Below are 12,986 nucleotides of genomic sequence, written 5' to 3'. Positions count from 1 at the left end.
GAGATAAGGTAGGCTGAAGCGTGCTTTTAAACCGACTAACAATAGAAATCCATGGTGTTTTATTGAGACCTGTGTCTGTATCGTGTGTGTGTGTGTGTGTGTGTGTGTGCGTGTGTTTGTGTGTGTGTGTGTGCGCGCGCGCGTGCGTGCGTGTGTGTGTGTGTGCGTGTGTTTAGAGAGCAGTGGATGGATGCTTTCATTGATAGCCTGAGATAAACACCTTGAATGTTGAATAGCTCATGTGTTTTGTGGCATTGTTGTCTTCACATTAGGCTTCTGTTCGCGTTATGAAAAGAGAATGTAAATTTGAAGACTAATTGTAGGCTATTTTCCCCATTCACAGAGCCCTTATCTCAGCACCTGGGACCTTTGATAAGGCTTTCATTGAGGACAGTCAGCCAGGGATTTCGATTCTTGTCTAAATCGGGATTTACACATCCAAACTGGGATCTATGAGCGGAAAAGTGGCGAAACCTAAAGAAGAAAAGGATGCTTCCAAGGGTAAGAGGCAATCCTTGCCGTGCACAGCAGCCTGCTACCCCTAAATCACCACAGGTTTTAAAGCGACCGTGCGCCCATTCATCTCCTGCATGGTTCTCAAATCATCCTCTGGGATTTTTGAAAACAATAGCCTGCCCAACGAGCTATTCCCAGCGCACCGCATGTTGATATTGCTTTAATTGCTTTAATTTGATTGTTTTAAAAGCATTTGCTATCAGTAAGTGCGGTGATACTATAGCATTGAGCATCATTTTGGTCTTAGATCACATCTGGTTTGGTCTTGGTGATGTCGGAAGTCAATGAGGTAAACAAAGAATCCCTTCAAAAACACACACACATCAGAGTAGTATGATGATGACAGGTAGCCTACATCGTGTCAGTCATGGCATGCTGTTGAAATGTCTCGCACCTTATCCGCATAGTGACCAACACTGCCCACTCTCATCACGCTGAGGTAACTACACTACAGTCTTAACGTGCGCAGCAGCCTGCACTTTTCGAGCCTGAGCTTAGCCTGCCTGTATGACCTATTGTGTATTAGGCCTGGCCTCTCGTAAACTGCCTATCCATCGCCATGGAGACAGAGCGGAGACATGGTTGCCAGAGAAACCTAATCAATGTAACAGCTGCATCTACACCGGGAATGCGCACGACACTTTACGCACTGGCACGCACCACGGCTCTATTGTTTTGGCTAAACAAGTTAAAAGATATGTAGGTCGCTGTCATGTTTCACCAACAGTTTCTTTCTGGAGCCAACAGCAATTTTCATCCCAAAATCCAATTGTAGTCCATTTGGGGATTTAGGAATCATATTCCCTGAAAATAATGATTTGTTTAATACTTTATGAACCAGTGGGCAATCAAATGTTACTTTATTATACACTGATACTGATAGGCAGAGCCTTTTTGTTAATCATGATGAAATAATAATATAGATTTACATGTGGCAGCTTGCCCATTGGAGCTTTATCATTTGTAGCAATTCATTTTTTGGGTGCTGTTGTTGTAAGGCTCCCTGCTTTGTTTGAAGGTGCTCTGGTTTTCACCCACAACAAATCAATAAACCTTTGGCATATTCTGGCAGCATTGCTATACGTAACGACTGTCACATGTGATTAAATCACACGTGATCATGCAAAGCCAAGCCATTCAAGCCCTATCTAAGGATCACCATATCCAAAACCCGCTTCACCTTAACCAAAAGAAGGTTCAACACATCTCAGTCCAAGTAGTTGAAAACTTCCTCGATCAGTGTGTGGTTTGGCTTTGCTGCCTTCCAATTGGATGAGAAACTGCTGTTGGCAGTCTGCAGCACTGAGCGGCTCACCGGCTGCCAGCTGCCCTCCATCAAGGACTTGAACGGCACATGAACAGAGGGGCGTGATCAGGGTCAAACCAGCGCTGACCCTGCCAACGCTGGCTGGCCACCACCTGCTCCACACATGATTTTCAGGGAAACCAGTCCATTAAAACGGAACCCCCTGCCCTCTCAGCAACGTCCTTCCGAGAGCTGTTGTCCTGCTCAACCCTGCACTACTTGCACTCTTGCAGCTATCTCGCTCAGCAGGTTGCTAAAATCACATTAAGATTTTTTTTTAACGTATGTTGTGTCTGCTTTTTAAATATTGCAGTACACCATGTTCATTTATCTGTACAATACATGTATTGCCTTTACATATACAGGTGATTATCGTCAATTCGCCATAATCCACAACTAAACCTCGGAAACAAAGGAAGAACAGGCGTATAAACCCTGTAAAGTTCTGTAATTTGTCATTGCTCATTAGTGACAAAACTCTCTGGTGGTGGGGATGCTTTTTTCCTCCAAACTCAAATGATATTGAAGACATGTATTTTCACTGTGGGTGGTCCCAGCGGTGATCGTATCACAAACTGACGCCTTGTTGAAGGCACGCTCTTCCCACTAAGCTGCACAGAGGAACATCATGTTTTGTCGTTTTCTGGGCATGGTTTCAGTGCGTCTCGGTACGTGGCTCTTCTTGTGTTTGGCGAGTGAGGAGTTTTGTCTCTTCTCTTCTCTCTTCTGCGGCTCAGTCAGTGCAAGGCCATGCCTCACACGACATGATATCAACACATCCTAGAGAAGAGGGAGCGAGAGAGAGAGAGATGGTGGGGTAGAAAGCCAAAGTGAACGTGACTTTCTGCTTCAGCACTGTACCAGAGATTTTCATCCGCCATTTATTTTCCCATGGACATTTCGTAAAATGCGTATAAAAATAGTTGTACTTGTTTGTTTTGGCTTTGGTTTAATCTCAGTTTGATAAGTGGGTTTGTTTGATATGTTTGTCCTTTTCATTGTTGTTATTTTTCCTTCTTTTTGTGGCCTAATTTTTTTTCTTTGACGTACTGAATGTATACATTATTGTCTATTCATACTGTTTATTTATTTATTTTATTGTTACATGTTCCAAGACAAGAGCGAATAAAAGAAAAATATTTGATCACAAAAAAATATATAGTTTTACTTGATCAAACCAAACAGTTCAGCTATATTTAGAATCGGTTGAGACCATAGAACATTTAACTCGGACCAAAACTTGAAAAAACAACATCGAAAAAATATTTTCTTTGAATCCAAAACGTTTTGGTCCGAGTGAAATGTTATGTGGTCTCTCCTGTTTCGAAATAGGCTATAGCTGAACCATTTGGTTTGAACAAGTAAAACTATTTTTATAAGCATTTTATGAAATGTCTATGGGAAAATAAATGGCGGATGAAAATCTCTGGTATACAGTGCTGAAGCAGGAAGTCACGTTCACTTTGGCTCTCTATATTATCACCGCCAGTGAGTCGTTTTGTGTTACTTTCCCCCTGTCTTTGTGAAGCTGAGTTGTCCAGACAAAGTGACGTATCAAAGCATGACATAGCCACTCTCTCTGCCTCACAGCATCCCCGAGCCTGTCAACTCCAACTGCACTGTGTGGATCAACACGTATTCACTCATTCATTCACTGTGTGCAGCGTTGATGCATATTGTGCATCAATTATGCAAACATTTCAGCCGTAACTGCTCGGCCTCATGACAATAATACAATCTGACGACATCAATGATGAATATCATAATATTGTAACTCTACCAGTCAAAAGTTTGGACCCACCCGATTACAATGTTCTACATTTTTCATAAACTTAAAGCAATTCTTGATCTAAAGGCTTACAATGCTCTAAATGTGTGCTTTAAAAAAAAACAATATAAAGTGTGAAGTTGACGCCTACGTATAAAAAGCCTTTGCCTTTCCATTCAGACAAAGCATGCTACTTTAAAGAATCTAAAAATATATATAGTTTTGATTGTTTAACACTTTTTGGCCACTGCTAATGTAACATTACAATAAGAAAAAAATAATGTGCCGTGTCCAAACCTTTGAGTCGTAGTGTACATTTCCATTCCATACAAAAAGAGAAAAAAAGTCCTGCACTTGTTTTACTCTGACCCATGCATTGATACTTGCCTGCCTCTGGGGTAGTAGTGAGTGTCGTCCGGTGGATTCATGTCTGCCTGTGTTTGCAGGCTGGAGTGGAGCAGAAGCCATAATAAGTCTTGCATATTTGCAGGCAGATGAATTGAGGCGGGGCCGCGGCCACAGAGCTGATCAATAGATGCCCAGAGACCAGTATGGAGTCGCTTCATTAATCACAAACAACGAAGGCAGCTCCGTCCTGCACTGCACTGACACCTCCTCTATCATCTCATCAGCAAAACAACACACTGCCTACAGTGGCATCAACATCTGTCCATCTAGTGGCTGAATATAGAAGCCCCTTTGTGTAGCATGTGGTCAATACAAACCAGTAGGATTTGGCCATGCTAAAGTATTAGCTCAGGTTTTCAGGTGCTGTTATAGCTCAGGTTTTCAGGTGCTGTGTTGTTAACAGTAGTCTATTGCTGAAGAAACTGGCAGCTAGTGTTGGAGTCGAGACCACCTAACCCGAGACCGAGACAAGACCAAGACCGAGGGGGGGCGAGACCGAGACCAAGACCAAGACCAAGACCAGACGAATGCGAGACCATTTTCAAGACCATTTATCCGCGACCATTTAACCTTTAGACTATTGCTCTGCTAACAATGAAATAAATCATTACATGTATTTAGGAATGATAGTAAAATATAAATGGCTGTACAGTATATACTCAGTGACAGAATGCAATCCTTTGATCTGAAACACTTTGATATCACTGACCTTCAGAAAGGCTCAACACAGTGGACAGAATGAAAAACACCTTATGACCTATGACCCCCCCCCCCCCCTTTGTGGTTTGTCTCCAGCCACCTTGTTGACCTGTGTTGTTTTCCTTTGTGCATGAACGTGAGGGGAGTGGCTACAGCATTATAAACTTTCAAACGGCAAGGTTATTGGTTGCGATTGAAGGAGGGATTTTTACACCCAATCACAGTAAACTATATACAGTATATATACACAGGCAAGGAATGATGTCACTGCAGTTGTGGTCTCGGCTGGTCTTGAAATAAAATCCCGAGTCCGGCTTGCCCGAGACCGAGACGAGACCGAGACGAGACCGAGACCGAGACCGAGACCGAGACCGAGACCAATGGAGGGCGAGTCCGAGACCATCAAAATGTGATCTTGAGACCGGTCTCGAGACCAAGACCGGTCTCGAGTACTCCAACACTACTGGCAGCTTCACCATAGTTTGGATATCTGTGTTAGTGGAAGGCAAAAAGTTAAGATTTCGGTTGCGGTCTTTTTGCAGTTTGGAAGGCCCAGAGCTCAATACAGTCAACAAATGAATAAACTCTAGGCCAGTTTTAAGAAGAAATATGAAACCGGATGGACCCACCCCGTCTTTATTTTAGTCACAGATGACACACCACGCGTGCACACACGCGCACGGCAGCCAGGACACGTCACACAGGCTTTTTTGGAGGCACTGAGCGCTGTGAAAGTTTGTCCTCTGCGTTTGACCCATCCTGGTTGGTATTGTCAGTCAAAAAAGAATACAGAGATTCAATACCTATAAACCTCTCAGGCAGCTGCACCCATGCTTCAACTCAGTTGTATGTATACATATGTTTGTATGTATGTACTACTGTATATATGTATATATATATATATATATATATGATTTCTAACATGTGACGAAGATACCGTGGAGCCGTGTCCTGTCAGACGCTTCCCTGGCGCTGATGCAGATCCGGCCGCGCTGGCCGCCTCTCATCACATGCCACTCTCCATTGCTGCCTCGCACGCTGATCGCTGAGATGTTTGGGATGTTGAGAGCCTGTCTCTTCTGTTCCTCTGTCAGCTTGCGGTGCAGGATGACACACATGCCCTGGATGACACGCATGCCCTGCGGTCGCTGCGTCGACTCGTGGTTTGAGCCGTTTGTCGCCTTCTCTTGTATTCTGTACAGTTTGAGAAGGGTATGTTCCTCTGTTCCGTATGCGCCAAAACAAATTGGTTCGCAGGCCGTGCTGAATCTGTTTAAAGAGATGCCTACATTTTAATCGATTAGAATACGGAACTATGATATCCCTCGTATCCATCTCAGGCCTATTACTCTCTCTTCTCCTCGTCAAAGATTTGACCTTAAACATTTGATCACAGTAAAATTCTCTCACACTCTGTCGTCTGACGTCAACGCCGTCAGAAGTGTTCTGCCATGAAAATCTTGAAATACTTGACTGCTCTGGTGCATTAGTCAGCCCCCTACTGGTAAGCCACAGGGCAGCGTGTCTGTTGAGGTGAGTGGCATTGTAGGCTGCCCCGTCAGCACCGACTGGAAACATGCCTCCCTCTGGATGTCATTTGCCAGGCCTCGCAACCAGTGACAATATCTGGCCCAATGTAAAAAACAGAAGTGTTAATCTGGTGGTTGCCACAGGGTCTGTAAGCTGTTATATTTATTATGGTCTGTCTCTTTAACACTATGCCTTCCATGTAACACTAATCCAGCTCAACAGGCACGTGACCTTTCGTGACGTAATTTGCCCCGGAAGTAAGTTCCATTTTCTCCATAGACATTTCGATAAATCCAAATATAACGAGTTTTAAGGCTTGAACCAAGCCAACACGTGATCCAGAGAATCTTGAGTGACCATAAAACACTCGGTTTAAGCGAGAACAAAAAATAACAACAGGGATATATATATATATTTTTTTTAGTCGATTCCCGCCTGGGTGCTGAAGGTGTGTCCCCATCCCGATGTCCTCAGTGCCTACTGCCCAGGTGGGCTCGTCAAAAGGGCCTTTCTGTGTGGAGTTTGCATGTGCTCCCCTGGGGTTGAACCCCCCGCTAAAAAAAGGCTCATGATAATAGTCTAATTCGTACACCTCAGTTCTTTCATCAAAATAATGGGAGGGAGGGGGATTATCTGTGAGTTGTGTATTTTGGATTACAGCAGTTTTACTTTCAGAAATGCACTCCATGCTACTGTAGTTAATCCCATCTAAAGATAATCCCCCACAATTGTGGCTACTGTATCTGTGTCAAACTGCACTGTGATGACAATGCATGCTGTATTTCCACAGGACGAGAAAACTGAAATGTTTAATATTGACATCAGCTATATGGGCCTAACTGACCCTTTTCTATAAAGCCTAACACCTAAGTATACCATGGGGATTGAGGTTAGCAGTATGCATCTTGGTTTAGGGTTTACTAGGAAGATGCAGAGGAGGAACTGATCATTTTCCCAACCGGCCTACAGTATCATTTACAAAGCTGGACAGTGATGACATCAGCACAAAATGCCACATAAGTGTATCTTTATCTGGTCTGCCGCCATTTTCAGTATAGCTGCTTTGAAGAGAGCAGACTTTTAATGCCATTGTATAAGCCAGTGGTTCCCAACCTTAGGGTTGCGACCCTAAGTGGGGTCGCCTGAAGTTCAAATAGGGTCACCTGATTTATTTATTTATTTATTTTTTTTACACCACACACAATTTAAAACTAGTGAAGATGATTAGGGTCACTTACGATTTTTACTTTTATTTATTTTTTAGATCTGAGTTTAAAGTGAAAGTGATCATCTAAGATTTCAGTTTTGTTCTCTTGGGTGACACCTATGGCGATCGATGAGTGGTAATTGCAGGTGAGATCCAAACAGTGTCAATGGGCTCACTATCAGATAGTGACTTTTTTTTAATGAAAATGTTTGAGATTATAACTTTAAATCAGGATTCTGAGAATAAAGGCGAAATTTTGAAAATAAAGTCAGAATTTTTAGATTAAAGTCAGAATTCTCAGATTAAAGTCAGAATTATGAGGGGGGAAAAGAAGCATACATGTGACATCACTGACGCTGTCACTGATGATATTATCGACGGTGTACCGGAATTTGAATGTCTAGGTTCCTAGATTTTTGTGACGTCAAAATCGGGTCACGAGCCAAAAAAGGTTGTGAACCCCTGGTATAAGCTTTTTTTTTTGCACACAACATATAGATGACATACAAAATTGTTAACACTAGAAGAGCCAGAATTAATTGTATTGTATTAATATTGTATTTACTGCGCTGCTCTAAAGATAACGTAAGTGGCTCGAGACTGTTTCGTCCTGAAACCCACTCACTATGCGCCAGAACACAATCGATTTGGGGGTGGAACACGCCAGGATTGGCCAACGCCAACGCCAGTGCCCAGAACTGTCAAATCCAATCATCGACGATATTGCCCGCCTCCTAGTATTTTAAGTGTATCAGAGATAGAGAACGATAAATGATAAATACAGCCACGTTATAAACAACAAACTAACGCTGGTGATCCGTATGGAAACAGTGTTACTCGAAATGGTTAAAAGTTATATCAATTTGGTCATTCAGTGGCATTTTACTGCCATGTAACATAACTAACTAGCGGCTAATATTAGCCACAGTAGGCGATTACCCATGGATGCATTGCTCTTAAAGGGCTCGCACCGCGTGAACTACAGTAATCACATGGGGGGAATTTTTTTTTTGCACATGAGTGGGGCACGCGCAAATACCACCGTGACGTCACAATGTACCAAATCTCCCATTCATTTGAGGGCACAAAAAAAGCAGGTTTGGACCCATAGAGGGAACTTATGCTGCTGAAATGATAGGGGTTTGTAAAATTGTAACAGATTGGTCTCAAATGTGGAGATTTTGACCAAAATCCTTTACATACCACCCCAAAAGCCATATATAAAAGCTGAAAAGATTGATTGATTGATTGATTTTATTTGGATAAAGAATAACAAAATCCAAGCGGTACCATGCAAAAGTGTAAACACTTATTTCCATCATGGTCCCTCCCTGCACCATGATGGCCACGTCAAGATATATTTTTAAAAGACAAAACAACACCAAAATGGGAAAAAGATGGGAAAATGGGAAATTCATTGAGGTCAAAATTACCGCCTATGGCCGTTCTAACTAAAAATGATCATTATTGTCTTTGCCTTTTGTGTAATTCATATAAAAACGATTTTAAATGAAAATACAGACACTTTTAGGAAAAGCCAGGTACCGTCAGCATTGTATGTTTTAATTCAACAAAGTTGTTGCACATATACATTTCAAAAAGGTCCAAATGACCGCCATGGCCTGTTCTAGTGCGAAGAGAATTCAAATTTAGTCGCCATATAATACCTTTGGCAGGTGTGTGACAATCATCCACCTCTCTCAATGCTAATGGACCATGGGGCTCACAGCAGATGAAGGGCCCTATCGTTGCAATCGGCGTAGAAACTGCGTTTAAGGCCTAGCGCTAGGCCGCCTAGCGCAGTTAGTGGGTGTGGACCAGCGCACTCGCTATCTTGGTATCGGCGCTACATGCAGCCTCAACCATTATAACCACGCCTTTTAAGCGTAAAATTATGCACAGTCCGCTCATTGGAGAAGTGCAGTACGCTTGCCTTTTAAGCTCCAATTCCAGGAGAAATCCGGTAAAACCAGACAAAGCCAAGCCTCTGCCCCCCCCCCTTCCTTCATCCCGTCTGTCTTTAAATACTGCAAGTATGTAAATACGCTACACTATAGCAAGATCAAAGTGAAAAGAATGTTCTAAATGCATCAGCTAGAAAAATATAGCCTATCCCTATATGATGAGATTAATTAGATTGGTGAAAGTTTGTCCAGAAAGATATCGTTTTCTCTCCCCTGCTGCAGGTAGAATGATGCACATAAATATACCCTACATTATGTAAAGTCATTGCATAAATGTGTTTTTATTGTAAAACTAAATGTGAAGTAGGGCCAAGTTATTGGAGCGGACATCACAGTATAGCAGATGACAGTAGAAGCGCGTTCCGCTGTCACTTATCTAAATCACATTAAATTGACAAGGGATATATATAGGCCCAGGAGGACATATATGTTTCACATAGGGTGGTGTTTTCATTTCCATGTTTTATTTGGTCCAATATTGAAATGTTCTACAATTGCAGGTTGTGTTACCATTACACATTATTTAGATCTACCTTTATATATATTTCGGCTCATTTGGTTGCTATTTAGTAGCGAAATGGAGTACCACAATGCATGCTGGGACATGCCAGGCAGTGAATTTACAACTTCTTTTTCCTATGGGAAGTGTGTTGTGTCTGTCTGAGCGAGGGAGTCAGAGAGAGAGAGAAGGGTGACAGAGAAGAGGCAGAAGAGCGCTCCTCGCAACTGGCGCACTGAATAGGCCTGGTTTCAGAGAGAGACAGAGAAGGGTGACAGGGGAGAGGCAGAAGAGCGCTCCTCGCAACTGGCGCACTGAATAGGCCTGGTTTTCAAAAGCGCAAAGCGCGAAATTTATGCCAGTTGGGAAGATATCATTAGGCCGGCATTTAAGGCCGACACGCCCATTCTCGCCCATTCAGGGAGAGCGCCATGCCCATTCCGCCTAAAGCGCATTTGCCAGCGTAAAGCCATGTTGATATCTTCCCGAGGCAGGCGCAAGGCACGTTTTTTTTTGCGTTTAAGGCCCGTTTTAGCGCCGAAGGCCTGTGGGAGAATAGGGGCCGAAAAGTTCTTAGCCCATCTGAGAGGAAGGAAAGATCTCATCTGTTCAGCTGAGCATGTGGCAGTGCTGACTCATTCATCTGTAAGCTTTCACAGCAGCCTTGCACACTTGACAGTACACACACCCTTTCATAGCACCCTCAGCTCGCATTCAGATTGGCTGTGAGGCACATGCAGCTCTGCAGGAGCTGAATACCACAGATGTCTTCTTGATGCATCACCAAACAGACTATGGGACCTAAAAAAAAAACCAAAAAAATCCCCAGAGGTGGATATTTTTGTGACAGCTTAGCTGGATTTAACTGAAGATCCTTCAAGAGACGTCATCATGTTTGCCTCTGAGCTCTGACTATGTTTTGGTAGAATCATGCTTTTTGCAAGACGTTGAGAATAAGATGTGTTCTCTATCGTGGATACTAGAGAGAGTTAAGTGTACACATCTATACCTATGATCATTATAGTTCTCAGTAATCTGGGTTAATTTGTACATTTTGTACGCATTGCTACATTGTAATATTATTACATCAGACTGAGTATTGGGGGGGAACACTTCTGGTGTTGTCGAGCGCTATTGTAGGTTTTGAGGGCAGAATTAGAAGCAATTATCCCAAGGTTAGAAGCCATGAGTCGTCATTGCTATGGAAAACAAGCTGCACAGAGCCTGCAGGGTGGAGACACACTCATCCAGCAGTACTGTTATTTGGAGATGGAAGAGATCGAGGGACGTTGTTTCTTACTCCGAACATCACAGCACTGATGAATGTCTGGGTGAAGTCAAGGTCTCAGAGTCATGTAGTGTGCACAGCTTGATGCTCTTTTTTAAACCGTGCCCAGGATCAATTTGTTCCTCTGGACACAAACTCATTAAAGTTGGTGGAAATGATGAAGGGGATTATGTGGAGGTAAGAAAGGGAGGAGATAAGGCTGGAACACTGCTAAATAAACAGGGGCTCTGGCTGGAACAGAGCCGGACTGGGAGACGGCTAACTGGCCAGCGGCGCCCCCCCGTTGTGCGGGCAGACAATTGCCTCTGGATTAGTGATTAGCAGAAGCTTAACTATGAGCGAGGCCGTTTTTCTCTGTGGTGCTGATTGACTGGGCGGACATCAGGACTGCATGCCACCATCTCCTCTGCACACATGCGGAGAATAGGAATGTTAGAACGGGATTACTGGCCTCTTGCTCCGCCCCCCTCCCAATCCAACAGCTCATTCAGCAAGCGCATTCCAACCCGGGATCAGCATCAGCATCAGCGCCCCCCCCCCCCCCCCCCCCCCCCCCCCCCCCCAGGAGAAGAAACACAGCTGACAGTTGGCATGGCATTAAGCACGCTCTAAAGACAAGGCGCGTAGCGTTGCTATGTACCGTTAGCCCGGCTGGTGTGCTGAGTGCGGGGGAACGTGTAGTCGTGCCTTCTTTATAAAGCACGAAGAAGAGTAAGCAGTTTCAGCATCCCCTTTGATTAATTAAAGTCCTGGCCGCCCCCTACCTGCACCGAGCGGCCCTGCGCTATGGAGGTTAATGCTATTGACCACATTGATCTGTGGGGCCACTCACTCAAAATAGCTGCTTCATTAGAACTGAGATATGGGCGGGGTCTGCAGAGGGATGGCTGAGGATGCAGGAAACGGCATACATTAGTCTGGTCCAGCTTCCAGGTGTCTAACTGACTCATGGTAAACAAGGGCTTGCACTTAGTCCAGTAATGAGAATGGACATATTCACTTACATCATGAGAAAATAAATAGCTCGGGAGACTATTATTATGGTAGCTATTAATAGACAGTGAGAGAGGGGCATAGATGAGAGAGAGAGAGTAGAGAGAGAGAGAGAGAGAGAGAGAGAGAGAGAGAGAGATAGATAGAGAGGAGAGAGAGAGAGAGAGAGAGAGAGAGAGAGAGAGAGAGAGAGAGAGAGAACAAAGAGGTGCAATTGATTTGAATGCTGCTTGTGTACTTTATTATATTATTTCTATTAACGGATAGACCGTAACATCAATGGGATGTGGAGAGGAAATTATTTTTGATGAATTTGTTCTCTTTAATGTGTGGAACGATCTCGTATTGACTTATCCAGTGCTGTAATATGAAAGATGACATATAGCACAAAGCCATTAGTAGCGCTCCTCAGAGGAAGCGTATTCACTATTGAGGAGTATGGAGGAGGAAATTACACTCGGAGTGAAATATTACAGGCATCGGATGGCTAAATAAATTCAGGTTAAAATGGCGGAGAGTTCAAAATCACAGTTTTTACAGTATTGAGAGTGTGAAGTGGCAGTATTCTAAAGTGTGTGTGTGTGTGTGTGGTGTGTGTGTGTGTGTGTGTGGTGTGTGTGTGTGTGTGTGTGTGTGTGTGTGGTTGGTTTTGTGTTGGTGTGCCTGCATATTATGTGGTGTGACATGTTTCAACACTCACTGTGTGAATCTGATGCGGCGAGAGGATCTTCTGTTTCAGCAGTAGACACATATGTTAAGATGTTCTTCTGTTTCAGCAGTAGACACATAGTGTTAAGATGTTCTTCTG

At 43.6% G+C, this 12,986-nt stretch overlaps 1 protein-coding gene across 2 annotated transcripts in view; it reads left to right on the top strand.

Moving 5' to 3' along the window:
- Positions 1-452: 452 nt before the first annotated feature.
- The window catches only part of fgf13a (fibroblast growth factor 13a), a gene marked incomplete at its 5' end in the record, with an annotated part of 181,014 nt that continues 168,480 nt past the window's right edge, over positions 453-12,986 (top strand). For both annotated transcript variants that reach the window (XM_083652029.1, XM_083652028.1), the window contains one exon: positions 453-501. In XM_083652029.1, the coding sequence (XP_083508155.1) occupies positions 453-501 (49 nt within the window). The remainder of the gene's footprint in view (positions 502-12,986) is intronic.

The sequence above is a fragment of the Poromitra crassiceps genome, assembly GCF_964638095.1.
Source record: "Poromitra crassiceps genome assembly, chromosome: 15".
In the NCBI taxonomy this organism is placed as follows: Eukaryota; Metazoa; Chordata; class Actinopteri; order Beryciformes; family Melamphaidae; genus Poromitra; species Poromitra crassiceps.
Note: the sequence above shows the minus strand (reverse complement) of the source record. Positions and strands in the feature narration are given on the sequence as shown.